Source organism: Squalius cephalus (assembly GCF_949319135.1).
Source record: "Squalius cephalus genome assembly, chromosome: 5".
Lineage (NCBI taxonomy): Eukaryota > Metazoa > Chordata > Actinopteri > Cypriniformes > Leuciscidae > Squalius > Squalius cephalus.
In genome coordinates, this window is record NC_137126.1 from 47,031,470 (window position 1) to 47,050,440 (window position 18,971).

The 18,971-nt window shown below is 35.4% G+C and overlaps 1 protein-coding gene across 2 annotated transcripts in view; it reads left to right on the plus strand.

Annotated features, from left to right (window-relative positions):
• lmx1ba (LIM homeobox transcription factor 1, beta a) overlaps nucleotides 1–18,566 on the plus strand; it is a 60,225-nt gene extending 41,659 nt beyond the window's left edge. Inside the window, exons 3-8 of one of the 2 annotated variants that reach the window (XM_079871819.1) lie at nucleotides 11,396–11,628; nucleotides 11,704–11,882; nucleotides 14,313–14,390; nucleotides 15,732–15,798; nucleotides 15,907–16,071; nucleotides 17,642–18,566. In XM_079871819.1, coding sequence (XP_079727945.1) covers nucleotides 11,396–11,628; nucleotides 11,704–11,882; nucleotides 14,313–14,390; nucleotides 15,732–15,798; nucleotides 15,907–16,071; nucleotides 17,642–17,799 — 880 coding nt within the window. In that variant the 3' untranslated portion in view covers nucleotides 17,800–18,566. The remainder of the gene's footprint in view (nucleotides 1–11,395; nucleotides 11,629–11,703; nucleotides 11,883–14,312; nucleotides 14,391–15,731; nucleotides 15,799–15,906; nucleotides 16,072–17,641) is intronic. The other variant, XM_079871820.1, reaches the window with a different exon arrangement.
• The last annotated feature ends 405 nt before the right edge of the window (nucleotides 18,567–18,971 follow it).

Here is an 18,971-nt window from a genome sequence, read left to right on the forward strand (position 1 = left end):
GGGTCGAGGTGAGGCACTTGAGACTCGCCGTAATCTCACAGCTGGGTCACCGGCGTAAACCCCCAGCCACAGATTAAGGAGTCCTTGTTAAAGAGTCTCCACCGCAGAACTCCTTAACATGCTCGAGGACCTCCTCTTCAAAACGTCCCATATTACTGTTTGTTTAGTCTCTCTGGGCAGAGCACGAGGGTCAGGGGTAATTTAAAACCAGTCTCCAGCTTATCCAGCCTCGGGCCGAGGACTCTCCCTTATTTAACGTTTGTGTTTCAATGCGGTCACCTCATGGTTGGCAGACTGTGGCTCTGTCCCAAACACTAGTGAGCTGCCTACCTGGACCTAGACAGCATTTTAAGGGAGAGACAGCTTCTTAAATCTTAAAGGGAGGCATAATTATCCTTCCAAGATATCTTTTATCCAGATTCGAAGGCATAGTCACACCTAGTGAAACCATCCCAGAATGCATTGCAATGAGCTTAGTGTTGATTAAATACATTTATAATTATATTTTTATATTATGTATAATTGTATTTTATAGTTTTAATATATATATATACACACAGTATATACATATGAGAGAGAGAGAGAGAGAAATATACATTTATATATAAATTATTATATGTATATAAATTGAGTGTATATAAATTAATATAATAATAGGCTATATTAAATATTGTAATATATATTTCTAATAATATTTAACTTGCTTATAATTTATGTATGCATCATTATAATTTGTATAATTTTTATTACTGATGGGCTGTGTGTTTTTTCCTATAATCTTTGGTAACACTTTATTTTAAGGTGACGTTACTTGTTACTACATGTACTTACTACAGTAATAACAGCAAATTATGCCTAATTTCAAGTAACTAACCCTAACCCAAACCATAACTCTATAGTAAGTACACGCAGTTAAGTCATATAACTCAGTACTTATTTGAGTAATTGCAATGCAACTACGTCACCTTAAATAGTGTAACCAATTATTTTTGTATTTTTTTGTAAAGCTGCTTTTGAATAGTAGAAAGAAATGTATATTTGTATGCTTACTAGAGATATCATGTTGATAGTAACTCTCTCGGAGCACTTTACTTTTGTATATGTAGAGCTTTCCAGATAGTTTGCTGACGGTATGTGGGTCCGTTTGGGTTCGGATGCTCCCTATCTAGGCAGCTCACTAGGTTTTGGCACGGAGCCTAAAAGCAAGAGCTGTTCACTTCAAGTAGCGTCCACTTAATTAACTCTCCGTCGTGATCTCTCCACTTTGATTCTCTCCAGAACTAGTTCATATGGTGTATACTGGACAACAAAACCCGGCACATCTGCTCTGGAGAGCGCGTTGGCCTTTTGACATCTACGTTAAGCCTGAGATTAAGCAGCGCTATAGATCTTGAGGAAAATCTGGCTTGCCACTCTTGTGGTTCTACCAGGCTTTATTGGTTTGCACAGATGCCCCTCATGTAAAATAAACCCTTGTGTTCTTTGTGTCAGCCAATGGGACGCTTGAGGAGGTGGGGGTATTAGCAATATCCTCCTGTCAATCATGTGCTGGCCTCTCTCTGATTGGCTTATCTTCAAGCCAAGCAGCTGCAACCCCTAGACGGCAATTACAGGGCGCGTAACTGCAGCTCTGGGTATATTGTCAGATCGCTCACTTTAGCAGCGAATAGAGCCCCGCTGAGCCGTGCTAAACAGCGACGTCTGCTTTACATCAGCCAAACCAACATGGAAATGCACCAGATGAGGAGAGAGACTCATTAAACTGGGTCAGATTTAGAGGAAATGAGTGTTAGATCAACACTTATAGGAAAGTATTGTTAGTTTGTAAGAGAGGAAAAGTATTTTCTCTGAAATTGTTGTCTTGTTTGCCCGTGCAAACCTGCTGTGGCTTGTTGCCAGGGTGTTGCCATGGGGTTGCCAATTTGTTCAGAGTTGTTTTTAGCACATTGATGTGTGGTTGCTAGGGTTTTATGGGTGGTTGCTAGGTGATTCCTTAGCCACACATCTCTATGACATTCTGGTCTCTAAATATGGCTGTTTTTTTTATATTTTATTTTATTGATTTTATTTTTAGTTTGTTACACAGCATTTTTGGGCATGAATATGCCCATAATACAATGTTATCTAGCTAGGCTATATAAGACCATTAATATTTTTTAAATACATTTTCTATATTCATTTTATTCATATAACGAATTAATTGTAACATTTATTTTTATTAACATAATTTTTATTTTATTAAAATCCGTCACATTTCCCTCAAAGTTCATCATTAATTTGATGTGAAAATCTTTCTCATGATTTATTTATTTTATTTATTTATTTATTTATATTGTTTACTTAATTTTTTTTTGTTGTTAGTTTGTTACACAGTATTTTTTGGGGTTGAATTGTTTTATTAATTTTCTAAATTAATATAACAACTTCCTTTTTTTATTAACAATTTTTTTTTAAATTCAAATTAATACAATTTCCCTCAAAGTTAATCATTGCTTTAATGTGAGAACAATTTTATTTTATTTTATTTTATTTTTTTATTTACTTTTTTAATAACATTTTATTTCATTTATTTCTCCTACCAAGACAACATACCCAGTAATGCTGTCTAGCTAGTCTGCTCACAAGGTTTTGAACCACAGCCAATAAGAAGCTGAGAGAGAATGGACTCCATTCAGGCCTGTGGTCGGATCTGGGTTTGATAATACGTCCCGAATACTGCACAGATTCTGTGGCCAGGGTTTCTTCTACTACCTACACAAAACCTGGACTTCTGAGGGACCATTTTTAGACCATGAGCTCAGATCTGTTCGGGTCTGTAAGAAATTACCCTCTAATCAGCTTCAAGGCGCTTCTACATATTTCCTAATAGATGACTTGCACATTTAAAATGAAAGTTCCAGAAATGGTTTTACAGCCTGATGCCACAGGCGAACTTTTCCAGTTTTTAATTACTGTATTCGTTCTAGTGGTTTATGAAAAGACAGAATGGCATTACACTTATCTGAAGAACTTAGAATGTGGCATCAAGTGCATTTTTAGTCTTTTTTAGTTCAATATGCAAAAATAGTTCTTTGCTGAACTTAAGGTTTTATTTTTAAGTGTAAAGCAAGTGTAACACAGTGTTTTGTGCGTGTGTTTGTGTGTTGCCTTTGTGTGCGTGCTCCATTATTCGCTCATGCTCTGTTTGCTGTTGTGGCAGAGCTGAGTAAACTCCAGTCTGAATAGAGCTGCCAAACTCTGGAAAAGCAGCTGTCCAAACACACACACACACACACACACACACACACACACACACACACACACACACTGTGTACCTGCTGTATTCCTTTCACACACTCTCCTTTGATTTCATCTCTGTCCTTTTCCTATCCTTCGCTCCGATTGTTATATGAAAAGGACTTTATTCTGCAGTTTTGCGTTAGCATTTATTTTTACCTATATTTATGCAAGTTCGCATGTGCTTTCTCCCCAAAACAAACTTAATTTAGTTTTATATGACAATTTTTATATGACCATTTGCACAGGTGGAAAAGAAGGGGAAAGAATAGGTATTGTGTATACAATTAAAATTAACATTATTGTCGTATATAACATGATGTCTATGGTTTCTATACATATATTATGTTATATAATACCAATAATAATTTTTATTATAAATTTGATTCATATAACTAATTAACTTTAATATTAATTTTATTTTAACATTATTATATTTATGATAAATTCAGCACATTCTATCATTGCTTTGATGGAAAAACATCTTTCTCATTATTTTAACTTTTTTTTTAACTTCATTATTATTATTATTATTAATTTTTTTTTTATTAATTTTTTTTGTGCATTCGGCTTATTTTGCTACATGCAAATTATAATTTCTCTTTCATTATTTTTGTGTTTTTATTTTGGGTGGATATTAATAGAAGATTTTGTGAGATTCATCTAAATGCATTTTTAATGCTCCTTTTTCAAAGATATCCTGACATGCTTTCTTTCCTCTCGTCAGTGTTTGCGTTTGGATCTGTAATGGTGAATTTAGCATGTCTATGGGCGATTTGAATGTTAATATCAGTTGAGCTGTGAGTGATGAGCTTGTATCATTCGGGCAGGAGTTTACTGTGAGGCCCTGGACAAACACACGCTTCATTTACTACAGCGATTACCACCCGCGCTGAACACACACCTCTTAACTTCAGTCTCATCAGACACGATTAGTGCTAATTCACACAGCCACAGTAGTCAAATGAAAACGATTAGTCTACGTGATCAATCGTGTCATATTTGGGGTGCTTGTTGTGATCATTTAGGTCTATTAAAACACAAATAAGTGCTTCTAATTGAATAAATCTGCCAAACCCAATCATTTTCACATAGCTTGTTGTAATTTTACAGAACAGTTTATATTTGATAACAGTAACACTTTACATTGTGCTTGTTACACATGTTAAATATAGTTACTGTAGCAATAACTATAAATTATGCATAATTACATGCAACTAATCCTAAACCAAACCACAATCCTAACCCTAACCCTACATGTAGTTAATTATTATTATTAATTATTATAATTATTACCTTGAAATGCAATGTAAGTCGCTTTGGATAAAAGCGTCTGCCAAATGCATAAATGCAAATGTAAATGTATTATTACTCAGTACTTAAATGCACAATTACTCTGTAACATGGACACCTTAAAATAAATTGTAACCTTGATAACTTGTTCTTTATTATGCAATGCATGATCTTCCTAGACCGGGGTTTATTAATATTTAGTATCATGATTGATTTACTGCACTGACACTATCGGATGAGAACAGAATTTGAACTGAATGAAGACACTAGTGTTTTCTGTAGAGCTGCTTTACAGCTGGAATTTAATTTGGAATTTTTCAACATTAACAGTGCTATTTTCCTGTTATATTAAAGGGGGGGGGGGGGGGTGAAATGCTCATTTTCACTCAATCTCCTGTTAATCTTGAGTACCTATAGAGTAATATTGCATCCTTCATATCTCCAAAAAGTCTTTTGTTTTATTAAATTTTTAACAGAAAGATTGGCTGTACCGAGTCTTTCCGGAAAAAACCGAGCGGCTGGGGGCGGGCCGTGTGGGCGAAGCTTACGCCCGTTTCACACATACTCCGTGTGCAGTGCATATGCAGTGCGTGTTGCAGTGCGTATGCAGTGCAGGAGCAGCACGCGCAATAGTGCTTTCACATATGCTGCGTTTGCAGTGCGTAACTGATCCGCTGTTGTAGGCTATACCACAAATTGATTTGTGACAAATACATACTCACTATTTGTATTTCAAATACAGAAGTTATCAGCAACTTTTATTTAAAAAAAGTTTTTTGTCAGCATTGCGATTCTCTTTGTACACATATAGGCTACACTGTTTAATAGACGTAGCCTATTCACGTTTTAACACAATTTAAACAACATATTATTAAATGCATTACTTCTATATAATTATATATTAAGTTGCTCAAGCAAGTGGTAAAAATATTTTACCATGTAGTCTACTTATATTAAAATCGCATAGCCTACATTTTAAATTAAAACTTAAAATTGACGAAAACAGCAGACTCATACCCTTGCCTTTCTTTTGCATAATTTAAATCTTTATACAATAAATCTTGCATGTCACAAAGAACTTGTTTTTCCACCTCCACGAATGAGACGAGTGTTGTTCATTATGTTGTCTTGTTGAGGTAAATTGTAGCTTTCCTTGCTTTACCCCGGTCTTAAAGTGAAAAATATATAGCCTATATATATATTTAAATACATTTATGTTGAGATTACTACATTTTATTTAATTAATCGCATTTATGGTGAAATTGCTACATTTTCAGTTTTTCCTTGATTTACCCCGGTCTTAACGTCTCAGCATTGCGATTATCTTTGTACGCATACACTCTTTAACAGACGTATTCACGTTTAAACACAATTTAAACAACGTCAGCCTATATTATTCAATGCTTTCTACTTATATTAAGTTGCTCAAGCAAGTGGGCAAATATTTAACCATGTAGCCTACTTATATTAAATCGCAAACATTTTAAATTAAAACTTAAAATTGACAAAAACAGCCGATCGACTCTCATGCCTTTTCTTTTTCATTTAAATTTTACAATAAATCTTGCATATCACAAAGAACTTGTTTTTCCACCTCCACGAATGAGACAAGTGTTGTTCATTATGTCACCTTGTTGAGGTAAATTGTAGCTTTCCTTGCTTTACCCCGGTCTTAAAGTGAAAAATATATAGCCTATATATATATTTAAATACATTTATGTTGAGATTACTACATTTTATTTAATTAATCGCATTTATGGTGAAATTGCTACATTTTCAGTTCAATCTGTGTTCATTTTGACCACGAAACATGCGCTGTCACTTTAATTCAGCGCGTGCAGCACAGCAAAAATAGACTCGGTGCGGAAACGATCTCTGCACTGCTGTACACGCACCGCAACTGGAACGGATCGACGGACTGCAACCGCGTGCAGTGTGAAAGCTCTAACCTGTTAACATGGGTACGGAAAAAAATACGCAACGCATACGCACTGCAAACGGAGTATGTGTGAAACGGGCGTTAGCTGTGCTAACGCGCCAAGCTAGTGACAACACACAGAGACATTTGTTCAACAAACAGTTTTACTCACCGTCCGGTTCCAACGCACGACCGCGAAACTTTATCATTGTGACTGCTCGATCCTTAAGCATTAGACGATCTGCAAATCCGTCGATCTGGGCTTTGTTTATAAAACAATCATCGTCGAAATGCAGGGAACAAACAGTCTTGCAACACAACTCCGTTTATGCTCAGGAAAACAAACTCCATCCACGGGTCCCTTAACGCTGGGTTCTTTGGGAATCTGTGCAGGGTTGTCTTGCCCTGGCAACCAAAAACACACTTCTTTGGTGACATTGACTTCCCAAAAGCCGGGCAGGGCGCTTTGATGGCGAACTGCTTTCACTCTCTTGCTCTAGTCTACGAGTGCGCGCGCGGCCGCGATCTTACCGGAGAAGTGCCCTTAGGACCCATATAAGGAAATTCCGCCCTATCTTACGTAAGACAGAGCCATACTCGAAAAAAACTTTCCGAAACTTGTGACAAACCGGAAGGAGTATTTTTGGAACAAAAATACTCCTTCAAACGTACAACTTAGTTTTTGAAACTTTGTCCATGTTTAGCATGGGAATCCAACTCTTTACCAGTGTAAAAAACTCAGTATGCATGAAATAGCATTTCACCCCCCCTTTAATGTGAAGCTGCTTTGAAACATTTTGTAGGCCTGTTGTATAAAGTTCTATATACATAAAAAAAAAAAAAAAAAAATTGTCATTCAAGTGTTTTAAGTTAAGTAAATTGTTGAACCTCGAGTCCCACTTCCGACACTCGATGCATCTGAGACCTTTCGAATTTTATAGAGGCGAGTGGATGTGGCTTATACGCTTTGATAGGGTCAGAGTGTAGTTAAATGTGGTGTGTGTGTGTGTGTGTGTGTGTGTGTGGACTACAGGGTATTTTCCATACAGTACCTTCAGAGGAAAGCGCCAGGGTTTAATGACATCTTTAGTCCTTTTGTAGTGCACATGCATCTGTGCTGTATGGATGTGGAAGAGGCGGTTGGAAAAATCAAACGTGCACACACACACACACACACACACACACACACACACACACACATTGACGTGGTCATATGTCTGCAAGTCCATAATGGCATCAAAAGGCAATGTAAAAAGATTGATTAAAAAGGATATAATTACTTTCAAATGACGTACCAGTTACAAGTAAATGCATGTGTCTGTAGACTGATTCCTCAGGTGCCTTTAAATATGAAAGTCTCAATATGAAATCAAACCTTTCTCGTGAAATTCTGAGCTGCATTTTGCGTCTCTATACTTTTGCAATTAGTAGTTGAATAATTTGTGTTTTCATTTCTCCAAAGGAATTTTAGAAGCAAAAGTTGATTTATTTTACCTCTGCGTATCAATGTAAATTGTGTCACCCCGTATTGAATCCTACATGATGTCTTCTTGTTTCAAAAGCACCTAAAGCGGATCTGAAGAGATGTTGTTGTAAGTAATCTCCAGTCTTAAGCTCTCTCTCTCTCTCGGTCGGGCTGGTGTTTGGTGTTTGGAGAGATGTTTGGTGGTTTTCCATAAGCCCGTTCAGACGTGTCTGCTCTGAACAACTTTGGTGGCGGCAAACGAGGGATAAATTATTGTTTGTGTTTGTTACATTTCTGATCTATAGCAAACAAATACAGAGAGAAGGATAAATCAAATCCCCCCTCACACATACAAACATCAATATCACATGCACACATTGAAGATCACAGATCTGAAGGCTTTTCTAAGCATGACTGACTGAGCGTGAAGACTTGCACTTCTTAAGGTTGTCCTTAATGGTATTAAAGAGGGATTAGTTTCAACAACTGCACAGTGTCAATCAAAACAAGTTCTTTCTTATGGTACTTTCTCTCTCTAACACACACACACACACACTTAGACATAAAAGAGACCAAAAAACGGTTACACTTTATTTCAATGGTCCACTTTAGACATTTTACTAACTATAAGTAACTTTGCAATGTCAACTTATTCTACTAACTCGAACCCCTAACCCTAACCTGACAGTCTACTAATACTCTAATGAGAGTTAATTCACATGTTGCAAATTTACTTATAGTTAGTAAAATGTCTAAAGTGGACTTTGAAATAAAGTGTAACCCAAAAATCTTCTTTTAGTTAATTTCCACATTACTTGTCTTGAGTTAAACAATCACTAGTACCATTACTCATTGTTAGTTTAACTACTGTAAAACTTCAGTGTGTAACTCATCCTCATCCGCGTTTTTGTGGTTTGTAGTCGTAGGGATTTGTACATGTGGATTCTTGTCTTGGGAACATTCCATTTTATAATTTTGTAATAATGTGAATGTTACTTTTGAATGTTCTGAACGTTCTGAAACACTTTTGAATGTTCTGAACATTCTGAAACAAGTGGTAACATTTAAAAACCATTAGACAAACGTCCAACTAAAATGTTACGGGGGAAAAAAATGATGAACGATGTATAAATAACATTTTGAGAACATTGTTTAAGACCAGATAAGACTGAACGAACGTTCTGCTAACGTTACTTGAAGAGTCGCACTGATGCAAGTGTCACTCATGGCTGTTCTGACAAAGACTCGGGACAAAGCCGCCGCTGTGGTCCTGTCAACAAAAGACAGAGAAAGGGACAGGATTAGTTCTCAAGCACAATAGAAGAAAGGGAGATCTCCAGAAGGATCATGGGAATTACAGACACCAGCATAATGGGAAGTGACAGACAGAGGAAGAAGGGAAACATGTGCGATTATTAAACATTAGCAGAAGATGGAGAAAGAAGAGGTTTGGGTGAAAGGATTGAACATATTGTACGTTGTAGAAAATGGTATTGCTGAAAGGTTGCTCATTCAGGCTCAGTCGACTTTTTCTCTGTTTGCTTCTTGTAGGAGAAATAAAATACATGAATTGCAAATTTCAAACACATGTTGCAAATTTACTTATAGTTAGTAGAATGTCTAAAGTGGACCATTGAAATAAAGTGTAACCCAAAAATCTTCTTTTAGTTAGTTTCCACATTACTTGTCTTAAGTCAAACAATCACTAGTACTATTGCTCATAGTTAGTTTTACTAAAGTAAACATGTTCTTAACATTTATTATTATTATCAATATCGAAAACAGTGGTGCTGCTTCATATTTTTGTGGAAACCTTGACACATTTCTTTCAAAAGAACTACTTTAAATAGATATCTTTTGTAACATTATGAATGTCTTTTTGTCCATAATGAATAAAAGTAGGCTAATTTCTTTAAAAAAAAAGACCCCAAAGGTGTAGTGTATATACAAATGAGATAAATATGTCATACAATAAGCTATAAAAGAAATGTGTAAATGTTATTAAGTTGAGATCTTTGACTTTTGATGGCAGTTTCTGTGATCTTTGAGCACAGTTTGAGATCTCTTCTGAAAACTTGCGAGACCACCGCGGTCTTTTCATCAGGAGAAACATCTTCAGCAAAGTCTCCTTCAATGCCGTCTGTGAGAAACAGTGGAGATATTAAAGAGATCTCATCTGTGATTTGTCCTTCCTGTGGGTCCTTCTCTGAATATTGACTCCTCTGTAAAACTCTTTTGTGCCGTCTCACCTCATGATACCATCATATCTCGAGGCTTATTAAAAATCTCTTTCAAAGTCATAATCATGAGCGCGGCGGCACCGCTGGGGCGTCCGGTGTCAGTCACGCATTGATCTGTGCGCTTGTGATATTTATGGATGAACTTTATTGGTGTGGGAGAAGACACCGCTCTGAGGGAAGATCTGCTTAATGCTTCAGAATTATTGAGCTTTGCAGCGGATTTCACGTCAGGGGGTTTGAGTATTAACCCAAGAAATGAGTCACTCTTGCGCTTTGCTGTTTCACATTGTACTTCAAATAATTAAGACTAGAGATCCTGCTGGGTAGCCTACAATATGTCATGTTCAAATCTGGTTTTTGCAATAGTGTTTTGACCATTATTCACTTAAAATCAGTGAACTCTCCTACTTTACACTGCCATTCAAAAGTTTGGGGTCGGTGAAATTTTGAAGGTTTTTGAATTAAGTCTCTTCTAAGACTGCATTTATTTGATAATAAATATAGTAAAATTGTTAAATATTATTACTATTTAAAAGAACTGTTTTCTATGTGAATATATTGTAAAATGTAATTTATTCCAGTGATCAAAGCAAAGATTTTCAGCATCATTACTCCAGTCTTCAGTGTCACATGATCCTTCAGAAATCATTCTAATATGATGATTTGATGCTCAAGAAACATTTGAAATGTTGAAAACAATTGTGCATCTTGATATTTTTGTAGAAACCGCAATATTTTTTTTCTAGTATTCTTTGATGAATAGAAAGTTTGAAAGAACAGCATATATTTTTATTAGAAATCTTTTGTAACATTATAAATGTCTTTACTGTCACCTTTAATAAATGCAGTGCATCCTTGCTTTTATTAAAGTATTAATTTCTTTCAAAAAAAGAAATCGTACAAATTGAACGGTAGTGTATATTTGGAAAAAAATCTGTTTTGCAGCAAAAAAATTATGTGAATTCTTTTAAACATTTAAAATAAAAACAAATGCAATGCATTTAACTTGATTTATGTAAAATGAACTATTATACTATTTGCTAATATTATTTGTCCTCGCCTTGGTGACATCAGCAAAAATGTTAGTCATTTCAGAGTAAAAGAAATAATATGAATTTTAAAGAAATAATCTGAAATAATTCCTCAGCACTAATAAATTGTGCACAATGAACGTGTTTTTAATGTGTTGCTTCTCCTCGTCAGGTTGTTCGCGACCAAATGCAGCGGCTGTCTGGAGAAGATCGCTCCCACCGAGTTTGTGATGCGCGCACTGGAAAGTGTGTATCATCTGAACTGCTTCTGCTGCTGTGTGTGTGAGCGGCAGCTGTGTAAAGGAGACGAGTTCGTCCTGAAGGAGGGACAGCTGCTGTGTAAGAGCGACTACGAGAGAGAGAAGGACTTGCTGCGCTCCGTCAGCCCGGAGATGTCCGACTCCGGTGAGAACACAACTCTAGCCTCTCCTCTCGTCTGCTCTCCGAAGAGAGATGATGTTAAAATGTGTGTTTCTGCAGATAAAAGTGAGGATGAAGATGTGGATGTGAAGCAGGAGAAAGGAGCAGGAGGACAGGGTAAAGGCAGCGATGATGGCAAAGACCCGCGCAGACCCAAAAGACCTCGCACTATTCTCACCACACAGCAGCGGCGCGCGTTCAAGGCCTCCTTCGAGGTCTCCTCCAAACCATGCAGAAAGGTGAGCCCTTCTTCACAAGACCTTCACAAGCTCAAAGAAACCCCAAACCAACCTTAAACCAATATTCAGTTCTATTCACATTTATTTGCATAGCACTTTTCACAATACACATCATTTCAAAGCAGCTTTACAGAATAGCACGAGTCCACATTACAATTTAGTCATTTATTACTTTCTAAGTTATGCATTTCCGTAATGTACGGTTGCACTTTTTTTTAAGGTGTCCATATTACAGTGTAAATATACATTTAATAACTGAGTAATAATAATTAACTACATGTACTTACTATAGGATTAGGTTTTGGTTTAGGGTTAGTTGCATGTAATTATGCATCATTTATAGTTACTACTACAGTAATTACATGTAACGTGTAACAAGGACACTGTAAAATAAAGTGTTTACCAAATGTACATATACAAAATCACACTTAGCTAAAAATGTATTAATTTAAACTGTGTAATAATTTAAGGCGGAAACAATGAGCTCATTGAAGTAATGAATACTCGTTTGTTAACAAATGATTATGACATTTAGAAATATGTAGGATTGGTGCATGTTGATTCAGAGTCTTCTGAAGTCTTCGTAATATTTATATTTCTTGAATGTGCAACCTGTCTTTAGCTACTTTAAAGTGTAGAGTGAATATTACCTTTCATGCACTGACTGTTTGTGAATGTGAAAGGCCTGCAAAGTTTTAAAGATCAAAAATAAATGAAGTTATTGTCTCCTAAAAGAAAGGAGCAATTTGATTTGATTTGATTTGATTTATTAGACAAAAAAGTAGTGAAATATACACTAATTTGTCGAGGATAACACAAAGAATTAAAAAACGTAGGCTATTTCCATTTGCGGTCCTTGATGAAAAGCACAAACTTCCCTCATAGTGACAGGTTACTTGCATTGCATACTATTATAAATGCAAAGCTACAATAAGTTTCCACAGTTGCAAAGTTTACAATCACAATTAAACATCCACACAATACACTAAAACAAATTCATCACTAAAACAACCCATCTATTAACCAACTTTTACCATTTGCATTAAAACCAACCATATTAGAAATACTTTTGATATCCAGAGACAGCGAATTCGCCCTCACACTGTAGTTGTAGCTGAGATTGGAAGAGTTTGGTTTGTGTTGTCGACATGTAGAAAAGACGCTGTTTTCTTCAAAAGGATGACGACTAGGGCTCGATCTCATACTGTAAAAATAACGACATCATTACAGTTCGTATCACTGAAGCCTCTGGATCTGATATTCAGATATGATAATGGGAGTTTGGTTTCTGGCACGCACTGTAAGCGGTCGACCAATCACAGCAGACTGTAGTAACTAGGTTTTTTAGAAAAAAAGTTTTTTTGCTAAAAGGTTTTTTGCTAGTTTCAGCCCAACGCAGTTATCATTTTCACGTCCCGCGCCACGTTGTTTAAATAGCAAATGCATTTGCGCTCATTTGTGCGCCCATGGTTCTGGCGCATTGTTGGCGCGTTGCTATTTTGAGGCAACAGAAATAGACTGTGCTATTGACCAACTGAAACCTGAACTAAAGTCAATGGCGCAATATGTTTTTTGTTATTTAAAGAGTGCTTTATTAATGTGTGCCTATAGGCGGGTCCACAACACGCGTACACTCTGCTTATTACACACACAGGGACGCACAGCAGCACACAAACATGCCAAATGTTTAAAATAAAAGGATTACAATGTAAAATCTTTATTGTGTACATAAAGATATGGTGAATCCGGATGGTCCTGTAGATGTTCTGCTTGCGCACTTTTACCTCGGGCACGAGCAGATCCGCTTGCTCTCTGGAGACGCGTTCAGTCTTTCCACTATCAAATTCCGTCATGTAAATAGCGAATCCGCCATGGCGTGAGCACAACTGGCATTTAAAGGGAATGGGAGATGAGACTCTGATTGGTTTAACACACGTAAATCCCAAATCACCCATTACTCATTATGAGAATAAGGGACAACCCTTTTAGACCATGCGCCGGGAGCGCCGACCATTTTTCCCGGCGTTAAACTAGCAAAAGTGGATTCGGACATGCACTAAGTGAACGTGCGCCCTGCACTTTAGACCATGCGCTTAGATGGTTAAAATAGGGCCCTGAATCTTCAAACTAACTGTTTCAGACACTGTGAGAAAAGAGGGGATGTGCAATGTGTTTCATATACAAATGGCAAACGCTGAGGGATCAGACTTCATGCTGCTGGTCAAATGTCTGGATACACTGAAAAATACTGTCTTGCAAACAATTTTCACTCAGAAATTACAGTCAATTTCACAAATAATTACAAAGAAACTGCAAGTAACACATTTACACAGAAAGTATTTTCTTGTAAAACATACTCCAAAAAAATGTTGAAATATATATTTTTTTACAGTGTATACGAGACTTTGATGTTCATTGCTGTTATTTCAGGTTCGAGAGACTCTGGCGGCTGAGACCGGTCTGAGCGTTCGAGTCGTCCAGGTGTGGTTTCAGAACCAAAGAGCAAAGGTGAGCACAGCCTAGGTCACAGCTTTTCAGTCTCTTCATGCAGTGGGCAACCAGATAACATCATCCTGGTGTGAGGAACCCCCATCCGGAAATGTAAAAGGCAGCTGTATATTTTCATGTTGTGAGACCCAATGTATACTGTAAAAAATTATATTATAAATATGTGACTATAGAGTAAGTATAATTATTATTTTTTTGCTAACTTTAATACTATTCTACAGATGTATTATTAATTAATTAAATAATTTATTTATTTTACTTTATTTAAATATTATCTTTTATTATTTATTTTTACATTTCTTACACTTTGAGTTGAATCAAACTAACTGGAAATAAAATAAATAAAAAACTAAAACTGAAATAAAAATGTATTAAACCTATATTATTATTTAATATACATTAATTAATATTTAATTAATACATATATATATATATATATATATATATATATATATATATATATATATATATATATAATAAATACATATGTATATATATAACATAAGCACATAAGAAAATTAATCACTAAAAATTTAAACATTTTATTTTTTAAATGTTATTAAAATTAAAACTAAAAGTATATATAAAAAATATGAATTAATATTTTAAAAATATGAATTAATCGTTCATTCAAAATATTGATAAAAATAGCTACAGTACTGTACTGTAATGTATTATTTATTTAAATCTTTTTTTATTAAATATTTTTTTTTTTTTTTTTTAAAGTTACACTTCAGTTTAAATTTAATCCCTCAAATTACTAACTGGAAATAAAATAAATAAACTAAAACTGAAATAAAAAATGAATTAAACCTAAATATTAATATTGTTTTTTAATTATGTGAAAACTGAAAAAATAATAGCTACTTTCAAAATATTAATAATAACTTGCTATATTACTGTACTGTTAAGTAGATGTTTTATTTATTTATTTGTTTGTTTGTTTATTTATTATTTTAATCAAATTATGTATCTATTAATTAATTAATTAATTAATTTATATCTTATCTTTTATTATTTATTTATTCTTAAGTTTGTCACATTTTAGTTTAAGTCAAATCACCCACTATTACTAATGGGAAATATTATAAATAAAAACTAAATATTAATATATAAAAAAAAAAACTAATAAAAATGACAAAAGCTGAAAAATGAAAGTGTAAAAATAACAGGTAATTTAAAATGTTAATAAAAACTATAATAATAGGCTATATAAATAAAACTAAAATAACAGTGCCTAGGTGTCCCCGAACCCCAGGCCTAAGTAACTCTTCAATATAGTTCAATATAGCTGATGTTAAAAATGATTGAGTGTTTTTATGTTCCTCTTTTTCCGCTCAGATGAAGAAGTTAGCGCGCCGACAACAGCAGCAACAAGAGCAGCAAAACTCTCAGAGGATCGGACAAGGTACGAGACTCCCAACACACACGCTTTCACGACATATGCTGTTCCTCTGCGGGGTTTTACATCTGCTTTATGTGTTCAGTAACTCAACTCATGCTGCGTTTTCTGCAGATGTGATCTCCAGCCGAATGGAGAATCTGATGAACTCGTACACGCCTCTGGCTCCGCCTCCACAACATCAGCTAGTGTCCATGGAGGCGAACGGATACAGCACAGACCCGTTCCAGCAAGGCCTCACTCCTCCACAGATGCCCGGAGATCACATGAACCCATACGGTGAGCAACAAACACGTCTCCAGAGTGACGTTACCAAAGCAAAACACACGTCCCGTCGCGTCTTTGGAATGATATCGACCAGAAGCGGCCGCTAATGCCACGAATGGGCCCAGTAAAAATAAATGTGCCATTAAACTGTCTTCACCCTTATGTAACAGTGTCAATTAGTTTTTGAAAAGCCTATAAAATTACACTATAAAATTACACACAGCCCTCCTGAGAAAGTGAGCGTGAATCTGCTTGCCTTCAGACGCTCTCCATTACATATTGATAAGTGTGTGTTGTCCTGCTGTGAGCTGACGCAAATGAGTAGTTTATATGCACTGTTATATAACTCTTTATAGCCAATTAAAGCAGCCGAGAGTCTCAGTTCTACTCTTGTGTAATCATATTTCTACGGCTTATGGTAAACTGTGTCCATGAGGATCAGAAGCTTCTGTTCAATGACTTCACCATATTTGTTTATTGCTAAAGCTTAGAGATCGAGTAATAATGCATTTTTACAGCCAAGGACAATTATATTTAAGGTTAAATAGTTCAAACTGATATCCAGAATTGATCTTTAAATAGTGCTGTCAAATCAATTAATCACATCTAAAATATAAGCTTGTTTATATAATACATATGTGTGTAAATTATATAAACTAAACACACACACACACACACACACACATATATATATATATATATATATATATATATATATATATATATATATACTTTTAAATTGATTGCAATTAATCGATTTAACAGCATTATTTTTAAGAGTATGAAAAATAATCTCACTTGAGAATTGTCTGTAAAAATTTTTTTATTAAAACATCAAATTAAATTTTGCCTGTGAAGATCCACCAAATTGTGGTATTTATCGGTTGAACTGATATAAAGGAACTTATTACCAAGTAAAAAAGTGTGAATAATATTGGTGACGAAATATTGGTAAAACGAATTACATTTGTCTCTGATCAGTGTTATTAGTGTATTTTTATACTTTCATTAGTTTAGAAGTTTGAGGTTAGTAAGATTTTTGTAGTTTTTTGAGAAAAAAAATTCAGCAAGGATGCATTAAATTGATATAAAAGTGACAGGAAAAAAAACTATTTTTAAGAAATGCTGTTCTGTTGAACTTTCTATTAATCAAAGCATCCTGGAAAAAAATGATCATGGTTTCCACAAAAATATGAAGCAGCACAACTGTTTCAACTTTTATAATAATTGTTGAGCATCAAATCATCATATTAGAATGATTTCTGAAGGATCATGTGACACTGAAGACTGGAGTAATGATGCTGAAAATTCAGCTTTGATCACAGGAATAAATTACTTTTCACAATATATTACAATAGAAAAAAGTTTTTTATATATTGTAATAATATTTCAAATTTTTTACTGTATTTTTGATCAATTAAATGCAGCTTTGGTGAGCAGAAGAGACTTGTTTCAAGAACATGATGAAATCTCACCGACCCCAAACTTTGGAGGAACAAACACCACTCATAAATGCAAAGATCTGGTTTATGTCATGCTAGCTTTTCAGTACGCAGCCCTAATGATGTTTGCTCTTCTTTAGGAAACGACTCGATCTTCCACGACATTGACAGTGACACGTCTCTGACCAGCCTGAGCGACTGCTTTCTGGCCGCGTCAGACGCCGGATCCCTGCAGACCCGCGTGGGAAACCCCATCGACCGCCTGTACTCCATGCAGAGCTCCTACTTCGCCTCCTGAAACCAGATCATACTGAGACTAAACACACACACACACACACACACACGCTCGCCAGCCTCACGAACACCAACAAACCTTCGCTGAACTGCCAACTCCAAAACGAGAACACACAACCAGACGGCTCATGCTACAGATGAAAGCTGGTCTTGGTTTTGTTGGAGACGTGCTGAGGAGGTCTTGAATGGAGCAGTTCAGAGCTGTGCTGGCCAAGTGTATGTGCGACACTGAAGATGAGACTCGAAGGCTTTGTTGGAAAAGAAAATCAAAAACCAAATATTTTCAGAGGAGCTACAGGACATTTACAGCGGTATACCGGGGTGAACAGAACACGTTTAGGCCATAAATAGACGAATGACACGCGTGCAAAAAGTGGGAGACGCTTAACTGCATACATTGCAATAATGTTCCTTTGTTTTCAAACCATACATTAGGATGCGAGAGAATATGGATTTCAGATGTTTTGAAAGAAACTCAAGCCGAGACAGCTGTGTGTTGATGAAGACGACTAGATATTTATTACGTACATGTGCCAAGTAAACCTGCAGAGCTTTATTTAAAACAAATTGTGTTAGAGTAAGTACCATAAACCTCTTTATGTAGTGTTACTGTTGATGTTTAAAGATGTATATGTTTATTTCGCTGTGCTATTTATTTGTCATTTGCATTCTTGGACGTTGTAGAGGATGCATTTTTGCTCAAACCTGCTAAAATTACCAAAGTTTGTTGGTACTAAAAATAAATAGATAAATAAAAAAAATCTTTTAACTTATTTTCTTTTTTTCGTACATTTCACGCATCATTTTCGGGCCTCAAAATGCACTTTAATTTTGCATTTGAGAAAAATTAACAAAGAACGTGAAATGAAAAGAGTGTCTGTATGGGAAGATGTTTGTAAAAGAACGTTTAAATGGGGCTCTATATTGAACTAGGGTACTTGACTCAATTTTAAAGAACTCTTTATGACAAAAAGGTTATATACGGTATAAGGAGAAATGTCTTAAATGATTGCATAATTAATTAAGTATGTGGATAAAGCAATTGCGTTTACATCACACAATTCTTATTTTTCTTCTCAGAATTGCGTAATATGAAGTCAGAATTGTGAGTTATAAAGTCAGAATTGTCTGATTGCATGTTATAAAGTCAGAATTGCATGATATAAAATCGTAATT